The sequence below is a fragment of the Ischnura elegans genome, chromosome 6 (assembly GCF_921293095.1).
Source record: "Ischnura elegans chromosome 6, ioIscEleg1.1, whole genome shotgun sequence".
NCBI lineage: Eukaryota > Metazoa > Arthropoda > Insecta > Odonata > Coenagrionidae > Ischnura > Ischnura elegans.
In genome coordinates, this window is record NC_060251.1 from 85,803,161 (window position 1) to 85,823,741 (window position 20,581).

Here is a 20,581-nt window from a genome sequence, read left to right on the forward strand (position 1 = left end):
ATTACGTATCGCAATAGCAGTCCCAAAAGTATTTGTTGTGCTGCCAATGTAAAATATTGAGCAACATCCTATTTTTATCATGTCGTTTCCTTTTCACCTTACCTCCTGTGGTGCAGCTATTTCCTCCTTGTACTTAATCAATTAGACATTAAATTTTCTGATGCTCCTGCTTTCTTTAAGCTTCGTAAATCCCATGTCACTATTCAAATCGTTTGCAGAGAGTATTATTCGTAGGCCCCGTCCTTTCCAAAGCTTGATTTTGGTTTCTTAACGATATATTTTTACTAAGTGAGGGGTTAGCATCACGCCAAACCCCCAACTGGGTGAGGATCTGGTATTTTGATTTTGGGGTGATCTTATTCCTGGCAGATTGCGTTCTTTGCAGCTTAACAGCACTACCTACCCTCGCGGTTCATCTGTCGTCCCGCCGTCTTTCAGCTACGCCACTTCACGCATCTTTCTCACGCCAATATTGCGCGTCAATGTATCTGATTGTGGGAGGGGATTTCGAATATTCCGTTCGGTGCTTCTTGCTCTGGTAATTTCACAAAGGCACGGGTTGCTGAGCCTTTTTCAGTTATGTTCGTTGAACATTTTGTTATGATTCTCGAGATTCTACTGATTCTCTAAGGCTTCAATTAAAAAATTCTAGTTTTGTAACATTTCTCACTTGCGAGGACGGTGAGGTTGTTTTAATACCCTTACGGCTATGTACCAGCAGCGTCCAAATCAAATTCTTCACAGTTACATTTATCTGCCCGCATGCTCCCCAGGAAGAACAGGATAGCGATAACAGCCTAGAAATCAAAGGAAGAGTGAATGCGGATAGTAAGGAATAATTTGGACTCACGCGCCCACTTAAGTCACGTTTTTTAGCTGCAAAATCAAATAAATAAAAATAAGGAGTAATAGAAAAAGAAGAAAGTATGGGCTCTAAGACGTGAATTACCAATGGTTGAGTTAAGAATAAATTTTTGCAATTAAACGATGATAAGCAAAATATTCCGGTAAGAAGACGATATTAAGCGAATTCTATTTTAACATTACCTCTGTGGTACTCCCGATACACTGTACACGATTTCTTCGGAACCTATTAATGATACTTTGTTAGTCCAAAAAGGTAAGACAATTTTGCATGACTACGGAAGAAAAACGGTAAGTGGCGTGATTTAGGACATTGTTATTTAGTACACCATTATTCCACCCATTACTTGTGGTATATAAAAATGCGTGAATATATTTATACACGGAACTGCAGAAGGGTTAAGGACGACCAGCGATTCTCCTTGGTTTATGTATTCTTGACGCCCAAGGAACAAAGGAACAGGCCACAATGCGCACGCATAACTATGCTTTTCAGAATTTAGAAATAGAGAAACCTAGGAAATACAGAAGAGAAGTTTCCCTTATTATCCTTATGATTACATCTGATGATAGATTTCAAAGCAAGGTCATAAGTAAAAACAATCCAACCCCTAGTTGGCCTTGGAAACAGTAATTGTTCTTCGTAACAATAGTCACGCATCCGTGAATTTCAAGAAGACGTCTCTATCTATCCGCGAGACGAAAGACAAAGGAATGAAAGAATCATATACCGTACGATTTCGGTTATGTAACAGCCATAAATAAATGATATCGTTGAAATAGCGTTGATAGTACATATTTTATTTAATACGGCTTCGTTAAAACTGCAGTAAGGATTTCTAAACGCATGAACCCAACAACTGAATTAATTGTAGCGTTTAATATGATATCGTTTTGAAATAACGGTCTCCCAGTGTTCCAATTTAAATTTATGGCTGATAACAGACAAAGTAAAAATAATTTGTACCCACCTAATGTATCCCATGCGATGGTACCTAGATCTATTTCGCTTTTGTGATAAATACTAACGATTAAAGATAATGATATGGAATTTACTAGTAAGGCAACATTCATGAACGATATCTAATGTTATCATAGAAACTATTCCAAAACTTTGGACTTTGGCAAAGATAGAGAAAATTCAAATATTCTAAAAGAAATCATGTCGATATAAAAACTATGAAATTTAATGTTAATTTTAGAGTTAACGCGCAAACTAATGATGTGAGCAAAATTATTACGTCGTGAAATAACACCGAAAACCATCATCTTCTCAGATTATTATTATTATTATAGTATTCTACCGATTAAGGTAGGTTTCCATAGAGTACGCAAGAAGTGATCTGGGAGCCTCCCTTTCCTTCCAGCACTGCCTTCTTCAATTCACTGTAAGGCCTACTCCCTTTCAATCTATCTAAAAATCCAATTCTCTTCCTTCCCCTCCCTCGTTTCCCTAACATTCTACCCTCTAACACCATTTTCAACATCCCCTCACCGCTAAGCACTAACTCCATCCATACCTTCCGTCTCCTCCGTATCTCATCTAAAAGCTGCCTCTCCTCGCCAACCATATCCAGCACTTCGTCGTTCCTTTTCCTCTCCGTCCATTTCACCCTCTCCATTCTTCTCCATACCCGCATTTCGAATGCCTCCAATCTTCTCTCGTCTTCTTTCCTCAGTGTCCACGTTTCCGCACCGTAGAGAGCTACACTCCAGATCAAACTCTTCACTAACCTTTTCTTTAAACTCTTACATAACGATCCTCTTAGAAGCTCCTTCCTCAGATAAAGAATATAATCACGTTATCTCCCAAGTATGCATAGATCTCCCTTATGATGTCAAATTCAGTGAATTGAAATTATTATTATAGTATTCTACCAATTAAGGCAAGTTTCCATGGAGTACTAAAGATGTAATCTGAGAGTCTCCCTTTCCTTCCAGCACTACCTTCTTCAATTCACTGTAAGGCCTACTCCCTTTCAATCTATCTAAAAATCCTATTCTCTTCCTTCCCCTCCCTCGTTTACCTTACCTTCTCCCTATCCACCGTCTTCAACTTCCTCTCCCTGCTAAGTACTCGCTGCATGGAAATATGCCGTAAATTTATTCATATGATGTCCACGAAATTTACGGACATACAAATACATATAAAATTCAATTGTTTAATTTCGATGGGTGATGAAACAAAAAGGCACTGAAAATTCACAAAAGTAAGATCATGCATATTTTACAATTCAATAGCATATGCCTTTATAATATTCACATATTAAAATGCAAGAAATGTCAATGAATGAGTTCTAAATACCCATTCTATAACGAAATAATGCCCACATATTAGATTCACACCAACGGATCAAATTTGAAAAGGCCCACAGCTGAAGACGTATAATATTCTGCATTGGTATTCCACACCCGAACGTCAACTTAATTCATCCGCAGTGATTTCTTGTGCATAGCTTTTGGTACGCGTTTACCAATAACTGTAATTAGAAATCAGATCTGAGAGATTTAGGGAGGAAAATTCGGAAATGCCACAAATAAGCCACGTAAGCAGGAGGGGAGGCTTCGATTTTTCCCATAAGCAGTGATAACGAGTGACTCCATGTCGAGTGCACAAAAACATTACAATAAACATTTTTCCTTTAAAATATCAAACTCTTGTCATTCGTAGTAAAAATTATGACACTAAAGTGGCCTTAGCCCAAAATATATTTTATTTGGATACTGAAAGGAGAAAACTGATTATCTTTGAAGGAATTCTTCTCGGGTTTTCCACCGAAGGCTCGACTCGAGCATCGTCATCAGCTTTATTACAAAAGACAGCCTACCCCCTTGAGGCATATTTTGCCCACGTACATGCCACAGGTAGTAATGCCACAATTTTTTTCCAAGCTCACAAGCAGTTCTTTGTGGAGTTACATGAAGGATTTCGGATAATTATTAGGGAAAAAGGTATACATTTCACCGCTATGAACTCATTTGATACATTTTTTGACGGACGAATACCATAAATTCTCAGGCGGAAGTGACAGATCTTAAAAAAATTCTCCTTAAACATGAGTGTTTTCCCCATAATTTTATCCCAAAACTTAAGATCACAAATTTAAATCAAAAAAACAATCTAAAATATGTTCTTCCTGAGGATATGATTTTATGTAACTCAACTAGTTCTCTTTACTTCAACGCATAAGAAAATATTCAAAGTCGAGACTTCTTACGGAATTAGAGCTTAGTATTCTCCTGTAAACTCCAAGTTAATCATCGCTTATTAAGCACTAGGATCCTGGATAAGACTTTAAGCCATGTTAAAATTAAGTTTAGAAGTTAAATCAAGGAATTTTTACATTCCTCACCTCAAGTTTTCCTTAGTATAGAGCAATCTTAATTTCCCAGAAGCGTTTAGTGATAGCATGAAATACAATTTTATTTTTCAGCCCCATTACCTTCCCTTCACAGTTAGTAATTTGATACAGAAAAGCAGTCGGGTTTCGCAGCGCTCAATTGCACCCAAAATGTACACACTTTGAGGAAAAACAAGTTTAAATATCACACTAGTTATAATTACGTCACTGCTCCCATTTCTGACGGCTCAATCACATTTTCTAATTCGTTTCCACCTACGAGGGCGTTAGCACTTCTTGGTAACGAGGAATAAATCTGGGAGGGAGTCGATATATATATATAATCGACAAAGCTCCCGTGTGAGCGCACACACACCTAGTAACGATCAGTCCAGATCCCGCGGCGAGAAAAAGTCTAAACGTCCTTGAGTGAGCACGTGACTGCACGCAATGAGCTTGAGAGCTCTTGCAACATTTTTGCACTTTTCTCTTCATCCTAGAATTAGGCTCTCGAAGCGATTACGACCGCGCGGCTTTATTTTCTTTTTATTTTTTTTTCTTACTCATTCTAAATATCCGTCCTTAAGAGCACATATGCGTTTCCATTATTACGTAGCACTAGTGCGGTCAACACTTTGGCGATTTTCTTTTTTTTCCAAACACTCATTCTTTACAAATTATGCAATTGGTTCCTTATTATTATTATGTCGCACTCCCCACTCTAATAAAGCTCTAAATAAAAAGGCTGATCTCCAGATAAGACGTAAAAAATGATTTTTAAAAATATAGTCAATTTGATAGTTTCGACAGTCAAGAGGATTTGTAAGATAAATGTCAGGTAATAACTTGACCATGAGATACGCACACAATACTTATGATGCCACAAGAAAGGAGAAATTCAAATAAAATTACATGATTTGTTCATGTTCTTTACTTGAATAAAACGTCATTACGTCCAAACCAAATATAATAACTTAACCGTGACAAAATATTAGATAATAATCACAGGCTCATTAATCATAAAATTCACATAAAATACCTGAGCAGAAATACCTGGGCAGAAATTTGACGGCGTTAAATTAATGGTGCATAATAATCCCATCTTAGGAAAGATAAAAATATCGATTTAAAATCTTGAACTTTCTATCAGAAATAAAGCTCATGAGGAGAGCCATATTATTGTCATACACGACTTTAACGTGACTGGCATGCCCCATTAATAAGCTCTTATGATACGGCATTAATTATGGCCATATTGTTTTTTATTACTACCACCCATTTAACCATGCGAAAAGTATTACCCAACGATTTCATAGCGGAAGAGAATGGGGGAAAATAATGTAGTGACAATAAAAGATATTCATTGCAAACATCACAATAGCTGTAATTACGACAAAGGCCCCATTTCTAACAGTTCAGTCAGCTGTAAACATTAGAGTCTTGCGACATTATGTTGATTAATTCTTAACGAAATCCAGGATATTAACTGCTAAAATGATTATGTGATTGGAAGCACATATTAGAATAAGAAATAGGCAATAAAATGTTAAGTGTTTCACGCCGTCATTGTGGCTTCCAGCCTAGATTCTGAAGTTTTTTTTTTATTTTAAGAAAAATTCTACTAGTATTTGCATATAAAAATATATACAAAAACCTCTTTTAATTAATGATAAAAAATTCCTGGAGTATAGGTCATAAAATGCAAATACCTATAATATATAATTTAAAATAGCCTATACTCCAGGAATTTTGATCATTAAAAACAAAAACATCATTCCCCAAATATTTTACAATCCAAAAGGACAAAGGTGGGCAATAAAACCTCCAGAAATCCACAAAGAGAAGACGTAAAAAGTGCTGGTGATAGTATTGAGAAAAAGTAACAGGGCTCAATAAAATTTACTTCGTAAAAAATTAATTGATTATGAGTACAAATAAATGATTTTTTAAAGTAATCAGAAAAATTAAAATATAAGCAGATACAATTTCAATTACTTCTTGTAAGATAGTCCACTCTAGAGACCACCTGTTCACTGTCGAATAATTCATTAAAATTTGTAATAATTGAGTCATAGAAATTGCTAATTGCAATTTTACTTGCGATACATACAATTATAACTGTTGTAACAACAAAAGGGGTGTCGTACTTTGTACCCACAATAAGTTGGCTACAACATAAGAGTGGGTGAACATAAAAAAGCAAATTATGATACTAGGGGACTCAAGGTTATCTGTAGGCCTAGGTAAATCAGTGAAATCAGTAAAGTAATCGTCGATTACGAGCAAGTACTGATTACAGCGAAAGTAACGATTCCTCTTTCAACGGAAGGAGTAAATTACGAGTAAAAATTACATTTCGTAAAAAGTATCTTTATGAGTACAAATTACAGCAAATGTAATCGTTACAAGTAATCCGATTACTTCAACTCGATTACTTACTATCGTATAGACGTACAGCATGAACGCTTCGAACATCGAAGTCTGATGTTATAGTTGAGGATACCTCACGCTATATGAGCACCAAAAACTTTTTGGTTGAATGGAGTTTTTATCAAAAGAACACTTTCTTCAAAAATGATTGCAGATGATAAACAGAATTAAAGGCATTTGCAACGAGTATCATCTCTGGCAGAAAAAGAATCATGCTATACATATTGCAAGGAATGATAAATTAACGAAATTACATACTCTAACAAGCATTTTGTCGTATTAAAAGAGAATGTCTACCATGGAGATGCTGGAGTGAAAATATCGGCTTTAAATGTGAATGCACACACTTTTTCTCATATGGTTGAATATCTGGGCACGACACGGGAAAATCTTTTGATTTTCAATAATTAACATTAGTAGGAAGTTTTTCTGATGCACATTACTTGCCTAATAACTAACAATTCTCCTGAATAAATTTATAAGACGATCGGTAGAAAATGTTTTTATTTAGAACTTGGAATTTTGGAAGTTTAGAATTTTCAAAATTTTAATCAGTTTTTCCTTATATCGTATATATATTTTCCTTATAATGCACGGGGTAAGAAATGGAAAATATTGATGGATTACGATGGATAATATAATTTCATTGACATGCATAAATTGTCCTCTGCACGTCATAATGTAAAATATACCTACTCTAAATATACTTGAGAGTCGAGATTTCTAATTTTGAAGGGTTTTGTTTAATAATAATTCTGAAAACGTGGAAGGAATAATAGTTAACTGTATCACTACGGGTAAATCTTCCATGTAGATTTCAACAGTCAAGTTCAGGGTCAAGGGTACATAGGTATTTTTTTTAATAAATCATTTGAAAGAAAAGACACCTCGAGTTAGTATTTAAAGCATAATTTACTAATCAATTTCGTAGAATGCTTTCAAGGGATTTCATAGAATCTAGAAGTTACCAACTGGTTTTATTTGTAAAAGAATAAAATATTTAATGGAAATATTAAATCCCTTAAGTATCCGATTCTTCCTCATTCTTTTTTATTTTAACACATACGCAATTAGAGATAGCAAATGGCCACCTATGGTTAGCGATAGTGACAAGAAAATGGGGTAAATGAGCATTGGGCTACACTAAACAGGATAATAAACATATATGATACATTTTAAAATAAATCAAAACTATGTTTAACGTTGCGCAGAGTTTTTTCTCACGACCTTATTATTAAATACCATAAATAATAAAACCATTTTTGACAATAAGAAAGGGGAAATCTTGACCTTAACCCCCACTGACGTTTATCGGGTGAATACTACAAACGGATTGTATTCTATTTAATTCGATTCACTTCTGATCCTTCCATGTGAGGACAGAGTGTATTTTCACGGGATGTTCTTTTTCCACAGTTTTTGCCGTCCGTTTTCATTATATTAGCCATCTGTCGTAATTCTCCCTTGTTTATTGGGCTCACAAAACAAGATTACGCGCTTTTCATATCCAATCTCTGTTTGGATATTAATATTACGAGCTTCTTATTGACATACATATCAGTCTGTGGTCATTTATCTTTAATTCCCCTTAAGTTATCTTTCAGATATGTTTAAAATCTTCTCACTATTCCAGTGGAGGTGGGATATGAAGCTTTCAGATTTTTTCATTTGGATAATTTAGCGTGAGAAATCAATGAAATCTAAAAACACAAGCTCAAATTACGAAAGATAAGTCCTGGGCCACATTGCTCCTTAGCTAGCCAGTAGTAGGCCTGGGCCACATTGTTTCAACAATACTTACTTTATTCCTGTAGGCTTCCCAGAATAATCCTTCAGACAGATGGAGCCAGTATATTGCTAAAATGATAGTAATAGATATTATTCCAGCCAACATTTTCAGGTTTTTGGTGTACTTCATGGTTTAGATGCTGTAACTTTGGCCATCCCTAAAGCAACTACCGTTTTCCCGTTGAAATTAAAAAATAAAACCTCAAAGTGGCTTGCATTAAATTAACTCAGAAATGATTATCTAACCTTTTATTACTGTGATATTTCTTCTCGGGGGACTGTAGGTCAGAAGATTAACTCGCGCGGAGTTCTGCTTCCAAAACACGCATAAATCGTATTTAATTTCACTTCTACTGAACAAAAAGGAGTACATTAGTAATAAATAATTATGTATAATAATTTTTTATAAAATTTTACCAATAACCTCCATTTTCCCCTATAATAAACAAAAGTTTATACTATGTCAAGTGAACACCATTTTTGACACTATGGAAAAGTATATCACATTTTAACCCCCCTTGACATCTCTTGAGAGAAGACCACAAAAGGATTTGCATTCTATAAACTTCATAATGAAACCAACCTGCGAAAGTGATCTTTCCTAAAACGTGGAATAATTGAAAATGCAATTACGAACTACTCCCGAGGATGGCATGGAAATCATTGCTCAATCCGACCACTTTATTTCTTCTCGGGGGACTGTAGGTCAGAAGATTAACTCGCGCGGAGTTCTGCTTCCAAAACACGCATAAATCATATTTAATTTCACTACTACTGAACAAAAAGGAGTACATTAGTAATAAATAATTATGTATAATAATATTTTATAAAATTTTACCAATAACCTCCATTTTCCCCTATAATAAACAAAGGTTTATACTATGTCAAGTGAACACCATTTTTGACACTATGGAAAAGGATATCACCATTTTAACCCCCTTGATATCTCTTGAGAGAAGACCACAAAAGGATTTGCATTCTATAAACTTCATAATGAAACCAACCTGCGAAAGTGATCTTTCCTAAAACGTGGAATAATTGAAAATGCAATTACGAACTACTCCCGAGGATGGCATGGAAATCATTGCTCAATCCGATAAAAGATAACTCTTTTAAGATTAAGAGTCAATTCTTCATTGACCTAATCAAGAGTACTTAACATGAGCTTCTCATTATATGAACAATATTTAACCCTTAGGAAGATTCTATGGCCATGACCCGTTTGCCCAGTTTTAATGCGTATTTATTCCGTCGCAATAGGCAGATAATTACCTCCTTTAACCACTTTATACGCTGGAGATTCTCACTATTATTAAGAAGAAGGTGACCAACAAACCCTTTACCTCTCACTGTGACCTTAGCATACATAGGTACTTAGCAAGAAAAATGCTCGGCTAGGAAATCATAAATTGATTACTAGGTGAACAAATTCCGAGCAATGTGCTGATTTGAAATGTTATAACCAATATCCATTAAATAATAGATTTTAATATTTACATTCAACGTATAGATAACAATTCTGTACCCAAAGATAGCCTCAAGTAAATCTCTGGCCCTTAAAATTTATACAACGTATTCGGTGAAAGGTTTTCAAATTACTGTGCTGTTCATTGATGAGATTAATTTATGAGATTTATAACAGTAAGGCCGAGATTAAAAGAAAATAAATAATATCTAAGAAACAAAGGGTAGGAAAAATCAACTACGGACAGAAAAATCAGAGACCAGAATACAGGAAATAGCAAGATTTACAACTTAAGCTAAAATATTGAGACTAAAATAGGCTAAACTGCTGGTTAAATGTTTGAACTGCTAAAATGAGTCAATCTACACCACTATTATCAATTTCTAATTAATATAAAACCTAATTATTTAATCGATGTTTTCATTTCATAAATTAGGCATCTTTCTGCCTAAAATATTTTCAGCATCAATGCATTTTGCAAAGTAATTGTACAATCCACTAGTATAAAAACGAGTACAGTTCGTACTTCCCTGTGAGGGTGTGGTCAAAGAATTCAAAGCCAAAGAATGGCATTATCCCGTTACATAGTCACGATGATATCGCCAATTGGCCAGTGATGGCCACAAGCAACCACCATGACATGCATAGCTGAAAAGGGCGTGCATCTACTTTCCACCCCTTCATGCGAAGGACATGCGTGACTGACTGTCAGCAAAATGCTGACGCGTAGGAATAAATAGGCTTTTTGCCAGTTGAAACAGATTTAAAGACTTCGAATTACATGTTTTGCCCTCTCACCAGCTTGAAAGCAAGCATCAAGGACAGATGTTGAGCAATTGTCCATATGAAATTATGAAAGGTCATGTTGATCCTTCTTCATTGGTATGAAAAGAAGAAGCTTTTCTATTTCATACTAAATCATTTATTTCCCTTTTTCTCCAGCAGTTCTACAACGCAGAAAAGAACATATAGGTATATCAATTGATATAGGCTAGGATAGGGTAGGATTTAGCGACCCACAGCTCGCAAAACAATATTATGCTGGCCTTGAAAAATATTTCTTTATTCATAAGTAATTTCTACTATAATAGCTTCTATTACCTCAGTTCGCGGAAGCGGGCCGCAAGCAGCCGTGGAGAAAATACCATGCGCCCCGCACAACCATTAGCTAATGATTATTTAAATTCCCGATAAAGGAAAGAGCTTAAGAGTAAATAATTTCTTTAAATAAGGAACATATGATTTTTCCATGAAAATTGGCCGCCAAAAGTCAGCTCATTCCAATCCAGTTGGTGATGCCAATTTGATTATTCAGCCCGCGGATGTGCAAAGGCTGCCGACTCGTGCTTTATATGATAAAAGAGAGCTTTTCAGAAGTTTTGAAAACTTAAATTATGGCCTTAATTATTTTTAAAAAGTATATATACTCTCATAATACACATGCATTTGCGTCCTTACAGCCAATTGATAATGCATACTTGTATATTTGAAGTTTCATGAACCTTGATGTAGGAGGATGAAATCAAAACTCCTTCGGCTTCCTAAAACGTACAAATTAAAACGTACAAATTCATCATACTATGGAAAGAGGATGTATTTTATTTAAAATGAAATATGCGATTGAAAATATGGTAATTACCAATGCTGACATACTATACATGATAGGGCAACTATTTTTTCCTTTCCATGGGATGTAACACACATTTGCAGAACCCGACAGTAGTTAAAAATTCGCAACCTTAAGGTTCAACAAGCACTAAACAGGGATATTTATCAAGTGTCAATTTTCTAGGATAGAAAATTCTATTGGGGTACTATTTAGCAACCATAATTTAGAAAATAGGGAAAAGTCCTAGCATACATGAGAAACTATCCCACACCATGCCGGTTCCACTTTTGGAACATCCACCCCAGGTCCAAGCAAATCGGACGACTGTCCGGGGTGACGTAGACAGGGGGTGAGCCAACGCCCAAACAGCAAAAAAATTCGATTTATAAAGTTAATATTTTTATACAACTTTCTTAGGTAAATTTACTTCTGTAAACTTTTAAAATTTAAGATAACGCAAAAACACACTCTGTATGTATTTTAGTTATACGACCGCCACTGAATGTACTAAGAAAGCGTTATACGTAGGCCACTAGCATGCAGTACCTAGTAGCAGTACCTGGTAGCAATGGTGACATACCAAGCTAAGGGGGGCGACACAACAGCAGTTTTCCCGGTAAGTATTTTGCCTTGAGCTGGCCCTGATCCACCCCAACGCTATTACTAGCCATCAGATTACAGCAACCATCTTTAGTTGACTGTTGATAAATGCAAAGATAAAGTGCTTTCTTAGGATTGTTGACTAATGATGATGATGAGGAATGTGCCAGGGTAAAAGAGAGCTTAAAATACGAAACGAAGAATATTGGTTATAATACACGAAAAAGACGCGGAAAACTGTCCCAGAGTAAATATAATCAAGATTCTAGGAAGTGAGATTAGATAAATGATGTGGCCCCCACATTATCCTCGTGTAGGCCCTTTTTATTCACCTATCAGATACCCATTTTCATTGCTGTATCTCGAAATGAGTCGAATCAATCCCCTAATATACATATTTTCCATTTTTTTTTAATATTGCCTAGGTGGTGGTGGCGTCAAGTCCTCGCCTGCCAAAAAAGAGGTCGCGGGTTCGAGTCACCCCTGAGTAGGTTACTCCTATCCAGGGCATGGTAGTGCAGGTACGTTAAAATTGTTAGCATGCTGAAAACCCCGGTGTAAAAAGGCCATATGGAGCTGTTTTCTGCGGTGTAGGAATAAGTAGATTAAATTTCCGTGGAAGTATCATTGACATTAGTAACGGCTTTCAAGCGTTTCTCTCCGTAGTGTCGTCTAAATTCCAGGACAGTTTCTTAATCCATCATGCTGGTGTATTTAGGTAAGAAGGCAGTCAGGTCTTCACTTCTGACCTGAAGACGCCAGCAGGATGACTGGAGAAACTTTCGTCTCCTTCATACAACACTACGCGGAGGAACGCCCGAAAGCTGTTACTGATTTGGAGAAACGCCAGGGAAACCCAGATATAAATATCATTGATGTAACTTAGGGGCTCCCTCTGCTCCATCCCAAGTAGCAATCAATGTTCTAACAACGTCCTGACAAAATTTTCAGCGTTAACATATGACATCTGTGAAATATCCATATTAATCAAATTAATGCTGTATGGATATCTATCTAATATCCACCGGACCAGCCAAAAAACGTTGCAGCAATGCCCAAAAGTGGACATGGAGGTACATATTACAACGTCTCTTAGATATCTTCACAATATCTAATGATTAGTTAAAGGGTGGACTTATTATCGTTTTTAGTAATCCCCTCGCATACAAACAAAACATTTGTGCTCTTAAATGCTATACAGAACAGTGGCGGATCCAGGATAGGAACAAGGTGGGGGGGGGGGGGCGGAGTGGCAGGTAACCTCCCAGCAGAAGTGGGGGTCCGAACAAAACTACCATTCTATCTAGTGTAAATTGGATACCCAAGCCCTCCAGGGGGGTTATACCCCCCTGGAGGGCTTGGGTATCCCCCCCCCCATAGATCCGCCACTGATACAGAACATGCGCTACCTATGGATAATATTTGGCAAAACAATTTTTTAATATCACGTATATTACAACTTGGATATTATGTAACGTTATTATTACAACTCATCGTGGATGTAACAATTATGGTATGTATGTAATGTCGTCAAAATAACCATCCTGCAATAATAACTTGTTTTGGATATATCAACCTTATTTAGATATCCAATGGATATCATCTGCCACTTAGGATTCTACTTACGCCACTGATTATAATATGATGAAAGGAAAAAAATACAGGGCTTTTTTTCACAATTTTCAAGGTAGAAAATAACGAAGAAGTTTAACCATGCGTGCGAAAACACATAGTATCCTCTCCCTCGTTTGGTACCTCGATGCCTTCCCCCACCACGACCACCAAGATCTCTCACCAACCTCCCCGATTATGTGTGGCAAGGGAAATGGGGTTACAACCCCCCACTTAAGAGCCCCATGGACACCTTCCTTCCACACCGCACGCTATAAGGCCAGAGAGCTCTCGAGGCGGAGCACCTCCCTCCTCGCCCGGCTTCCACAGCTGCATTCTCTGCGCAACTAAGGGAACGACAACCTCATTGACGAAGAGGTAGGGAAGGAGCCGGCGAGTAGGGATCAAAAGGTAGAAGGGTTTTCATCAGTCCAGGAGTGCGGAGTACACCGCTGAAGTCTCCGGCCAGCATTCGGTCCCTCGAGTCACCATCGAAGGGGAAGCCGCTGGTCCTGCTCCACGGCTGGACATAAACCGGGGGAAGGCGATAGCAGGACGAATATTCCGGTCTCATCCCAGCTATCCAGAAGAATTGGACCCATCAGGAAATTGGTCAGACAATATTCTTCAGTAAAAGTGATTCTGAACGCAAGATTACGAAGCCTTAGGACTGTGCGAAGTCCACGATCCACTCCAGTATTACGTTAACTACGAAACATCGAATAGACTGCATTATTCACGATCCTCAACCATTCTCATTTACCATAAGAGAACAACATTTACTTTCAACATTGTGGTGTTTATTTTACGAGTCCAATTATCTTATTATTGCTCCAAAATCGATCGACTTGGATTACGAATACTGAAAGGTAAGATGCAACGCCACAGTTCTAAACAGTCAATATCTAAATGGTGAGGGATGGTACTGAGTGAAATGATAAATAGTGTCATTCATATTTTTCGACTTTTTTAGCATTTTTATGAACTGCCATTGCATTCTAAATGCAATGACAGTTCAAAAAAATAGCATGAAAATATTACAAGAAAGATCACAATGTTTTATAAATATTAACATTTAAATGGGAAAAATAATTCCTTATCAATGAACTATGACAGATTATTTGTACATGCCAGCTGAAAATTCATACTATACGATATGATTTACAAATTTTTACTTCAAATTTATGATGAAAATGGTGACATGTATTTTTTAGTTCCGCAGTTAAACTTCAGGAAACAAGCGACACAGGGTTGAACTGAAGATGGAAAGGCAAGAAATACTACGACTCATCTCCCGGCTTCTGGCTTGCTTCATGACGATATTCTATTTGGCAGATAATGCCAACGCACTGCTACGTGAGTAGAAAATATAATTGATAAAGTAAGCTTTAAAATTATAGTAAGAAGAGACCACTAAGTATAGTTGTCCTAAATATAGACATACTAAAAGTTAACGGAGAGAAGAAAGCATTTTATAATGGCGACTCTTTCGTGTTAGTCCCTCGTGTTAAGGTCGCTGCCCTCCTTTAAATAGAAAGATAGTGCATCTCTAATCCTTCACACCGTTGGTAAATAAGCACATTCGCAAAGTCACATTGCCCTTCTCTCGCTCAACTTTCGAAATTGCTTGAGAGAATTACAGTGATTATAAGGAGACTATTACATTAAGACCTGTGCCCTCAGATATTTGCAAAAGGAATCTCGCACTTTTCCATGGATAAATTCATGTTACCTGTGCCCATATTTCTAATTACTGACTTTATGACAAAACTCAAAAGGATTTGGTTCATAAAGCAATATTTAACTTTAATAAATGATGAATCCGTGGTGTAATAATAGATAGAATCCAAGTGAGATGCGGGGATTACGTTAGGTTATGAAAGGCATTTATTTGCAATTTTATTGGCTTGTTCAACATCAATTTAAGTTGCTGAGAGGTAGCAGAGGTATAGAGGAACGTGATGAAGAGCCGTAATTTTATGAAACCTATCTCCATTGAGAAGCGAAAGTGAAAGCACAGAATTCGAATACCGTGCCTTTCCTTCCGTGAACGTTTCAGAAAACAATAATGAAATAGATCACTCAGATCATCTATCCCACAACCAGAGGTTGCATAATGATTACTTCATGACAGCTGAGAAAATCGATCACCTTATATAATGTCAACACTAACTTCTTCTTGATGGCACATAAACAAGGAATCTTGGTCGAAAACGTCCAGTTTGAATCGTTCGCTATACTTTCGTAGAATACTGGATAACAATACGAGAAAAATGGGCTTATTCCACAGGTTTAGTATGGAATGGATATGGATGTATGGATTTAGTATGGAATGGATTGCACCTTAACATTTGTTTTTAAAGGATTTTGGTAAGTTGTCTGCAAATCTGACCGCATAGTTATGCTATGAAAGGATATTGAGGTATCTTAGTTGGGCTAAGTCGTTTTGGGGGGTATTTTCGGAGATCAGTGCTTCTGAATGGAAATTTTCAATCAAAATTTTAAATTTAAAGTCACCATACATCTGATATTTCCAAAAAATCCCATTTTGAACGCAGGAATGTTGTGATGTATCGAATTTAATACATTCCATGCCAATAGAAATATCCAAAAGAAATGTTTAGCAGAAAGTAGTTCTTAAAGCGTATCCTTGCACAGAACGTAATTCATTCCAAAAATGTAAACGAAAACGCATAAACCGAAAATAATAAATATGGAGAAAAATATCTTGGGATTAAAAATGAAAATTTAAAGGGAAAGAATTAAACTCTCAGATCTCACTGATAAATTAGTAGTTACGGTCCTAACTAAGCGAAATTTCTCGATTATGATGTATCAAAGGACAATACGAACAATTCGAAAACATAAGAATTAACAATTCTAGTTTATTTTTTGCACAGGATCACTATGCCATGCAGCGAAACTATAGCACTCCACCAAAGTATTACTTTTCCGTGGAACTGATTCGTTTTCCTTGTCTTTAGATATGTCGTCGATTTCTCCATAGCCGTCTGCTTGTGGTTACTTCTTGCACATAAAAACTAGAATCTAAAATTACCATAAATGGCTATTTTAGCATAATAGCCACTATTTAAGTTAGGTTTACGTGGAGCACTTTTAGAACCACCCAGACTTTCTCTCTTCTCCAAACAGAACTTCCCCATTCAATTTTCCAGCAAGGTTAAACGTTGAAACTGAAAAGAATAGCCAGAAAATGAACCTGTAAGAGGTAGTTATTTAAAATTTTATTTGAAGATAAGGGACCAGTAAATTGGACAAAAACAACAGCTTTTGGACGGATTAGCGGTGAACAAATAAGAAAATGGCTTGGGAAAAGAAGGGGAAGGAAAGATTTCTCTAATGATCTAAGATCTTCCCTATAGGAAAGATTTTATGAGTGGTTCAGAGTATAGGAGTTTAGAGATAAAGCTGTCCAATGTCGGGATACAGAGTAGCGTTTAATGGAGTGGAAACGTTGCCAAAGCATCATTCAAAATCCTAAAAACATCCAGGGAACATACGAAATCCGTGCAATATTCATGCCAATCCAATTAACGTTGTATGGATATCCGTCAAATATCCAAAGGACCCCCAAACAACGTTACAGCGATGCCCAACAGTGAACATGGAGGTCCACATTACAACATCTAATGAGAAGATGATGGTTATGCTAATTATGGTTTATGGTAATCCCCAGACATGCAGGAAAAATATTTGTGCTCTTCAATTCTATACAGTGCATGTGTTACCTATGGATATCGTTTCGGATAATTTTCTTAAGGAAATAAGAATTGAAGAGCAGAAGAAATTCTTGAATTGATGTAAAGGTAAAAAAGTTAGATGTAAAAAAGAACAAGGGCATTAACTTTTTCCTTAGTATTTTTTTGCTGACCCTTATTGTATTAAGACTTAGTCTTCTCCTTCCTTTCATTAGTTTAATAGGTATGGACTTTATCTATTCAATGTCAATTAAGAACATCACGGATATCACTGCTTGGATATCTATGCAACGTTTTTTTAACAACTTGTTGTGAATGTTTCAAGTAGTATATATCTATGTAATGGTGTCAAAATATCCATCGTGTAAAGAGGAAACGCCTGATGCGTGTAAAGAAGAGGCGTAGGATGTGGGCATCACGGAGTAAGGATAGGAAAAAGTGGAAGGAGAGAAAATGAAACGAGAGATAACAATACACGATATGTGACGAGAGAAAATTGCGTAAAAGGGGGAGATGGAAAAGGAAAGCAGTCCTCGATGTTTATTTAAGAGGGAGGTTCGATGAGGGAAGAGAAATTGAAGGCAGCAAAAGTGTTATTGATAAAAAGACGTGAGTTTAGGTAGGTTCTTTAGAAATTAGTATTGGTGAGCGAGTGAGATAGGGAATTTAGGATTGACAAGCAATATTAATATGAAGGCCTAATCAGCACCTACGCTCTATTCTTCGAGCAATGAAAAGATTCTATTTTACTTTGTAGAAGGTAGCATAATGTTTTTTGAAAAAGTGTGTTTTTGAATTTTTTATGTTATTTACGAATAAGTTATTAAGAATACTTTTGCACGAAAATTGGATAACAAAACACTTCTGAACCATCAATATCACTAATATTAAGTTTCGATGTGAAACCAGGCAAATGTCCTCACGAATTGATTTTTTTAAATAATCCAAATCAAAAATTGAGGGTATTTCTCGAGACCAGAATTAAATGTGGGTAAACCTAAACAACAATCAATTCAGTACAAATTATAAGACAAAAAAGAAAATTAAGAAAACAATCCCAACAGCTACGTTTATATACAGTTTCTGGAACTATTACATAGTTAGTAAGAATACAACATGAAGGCTGCCAATTTTATCCATCTTCAGAATGCCACATTTACCACAAACCAGAGTAGACTACGAATTAAGTATTCGAGCACGGCCATGGTGCATTCTCACAGAGTTATTGCGCCAAACGTGACTAAAACTGACGGACGTTAAAGCGAGAAAATCCTAAATCAAAATAACTTTTTCTCAGCCTTTGCCGGAAAAATTTAATGGAACACTAAGAACGTCAACTGATAAAAATTTATCTTAAGCATAAGTGTGGAGCTCATTGGTAATATCTCCCGCAGGACGTCAGGAAAAAAACCCAAAGGATTGACGCATTTCGAAAGAGAGTATTTATAGTGAATAAATAAAAAGATTTTCTCATTTCAATTTCCTATCTCAATAGCCTCATAGCAATGAGTTCGCGAGGCATGAATGTCACGGTGCAACGAGTGTTTTAAGCTCCTTTGAGAATTTTCCACTTGTATTTATAAAGCATGGATATACTGGCCTGATTCCACGGATATATCGCAACGAAGGTGGCTGGAGGGGTAATCGTGAGCCAATTTATCACGTAATTTTGATATTCCAGAAAAACATAAAAATTCTAAGTTATTTTTCAATATTGGGACAGTATTTTATTTGGTGCAATTGTGATGCACGGATAAATTAATATAAATATTATTGTCTAACAAACAAAATGACATGACGTGGAAAAATAAAACGAGACGAGAAGGAAATATTTGCCATGAAATATGAATGTTACGTAAAAATTGTCGAGATATGTCTCGCCCACATGTGCTTAAGAGGCTGTTGGCAACTAAATAATCTATTTCTCAGAAAGCACGGCAAAAGCATTTTGCATCAAACAAGAACATTTTTCAGCATAACTTTTCGAACTTTGAAATAATTCCTTTGGCATTCCTCTCTCCAAATACAATTGGATACCGTAGTCGCAATAGACTTCAGGACGTTTTTTTAGAAAATTATTCTTCAAAAATGAAAATAAGATAGAAATATTTGCTGTCTGTGCTATCATAACACGCATTTTTCAAGAATCTCAATCGTAAATAAAACTTTTCTTATTTCAAATCTCAGAAAGTATAAATTCTTCGATCTCTTGAAAAGCTATGAAAATATAGAACTGAGGGAATACTATTATAGTAGGTACTATTAGACTTTAAAACATTTCTTTTTTCATAATATGTGAATAATTTTCATAATTGCATCACACAAATCTTCATAGAAGTTCAGCCTATCATCTTTCCAAATCTTAAAATTAACAAATATTAAAAATTAATTTATGATTACTGTTTTTATTACGCTTGCTCGCACGACCGAGAAGGAAACGCCTTTATCAAAGCTCTCGAAAAATATTCGTCTTTGATTCTATGAATACAAATTCATTATGGTAGATAAGAGGACAGCTTGACTTTACTCTTTTTTTGCGGCACATTGCTAGTTTAAAAATTATGCTAGCACATCAAATTTTAAGATCTTGTATATCGTAGTTAAAATTTGTCTCAATCTCAAAAGCAAATATTTTACCTTCTATAAGATACTGATATAAAAGTTTTAAAATTTTGATGCATACAAATTTTAATAACCCTGTATAATCTGCAAACCTAAAGATAATGGGATGATATTAAGGTACGGTTTTTCACGAACAAATTCCATTCAAGCGAGAGTAATGTGTTATGTGAGGAAAACGTGAAGGAAAATCATAATCATAGACATTAGAAGTGCAGGTGACCCTTCAACTCGTGCGGAATAAATTCCCAAATTGCTATTAAACTCTTTGTGGTTATATAAACCAGCTAAAATCATGTAACGGATTTTTTGAGCCACTAATTTTCATCATCATTAGTCAACAATCCTAAGATTGGTTTGACGCAGCTCTCCATTTCTCTCTCCTATCCGCTAATCTCTTCATAGCTACATATTTATTCTCTTTTACATCCTTTATAACCTGTCCTATATAACTCATTCGGGGCCGTCCCTTGCCCTTTTTCCCTTCCACTTGTCCTTCAACGATTGTCTTCATTGCCTTCTAAGTTGTCCCTTC

General features: G+C 36.0%; 1 protein-coding gene across 2 annotated transcripts in view; it reads left to right on the plus strand.

The window, feature by feature from the left end:
- Nucleotides 1–13,981: 13,981 nt before the first annotated feature.
- LOC124161094 (protein takeout-like) overlaps nucleotides 13,982–20,581 on the plus strand; it is a 50,827-nt gene continuing 44,227 nt past the window's right edge. The window contains exons 1-2 of one of the 2 annotated variants that reach the window (XM_046537288.1): nucleotides 13,982–14,577; nucleotides 14,923–15,064. In XM_046537288.1, the coding sequence (XP_046393244.1) occupies nucleotides 14,971–15,064 (94 nt within the window). In that variant the 5' untranslated portion in view covers nucleotides 13,982–14,577; nucleotides 14,923–14,970. The remainder of the gene's footprint in view (nucleotides 14,578–14,922; nucleotides 15,065–20,581) is intronic. The other variant, XM_046537287.1, reaches the window with a different exon arrangement.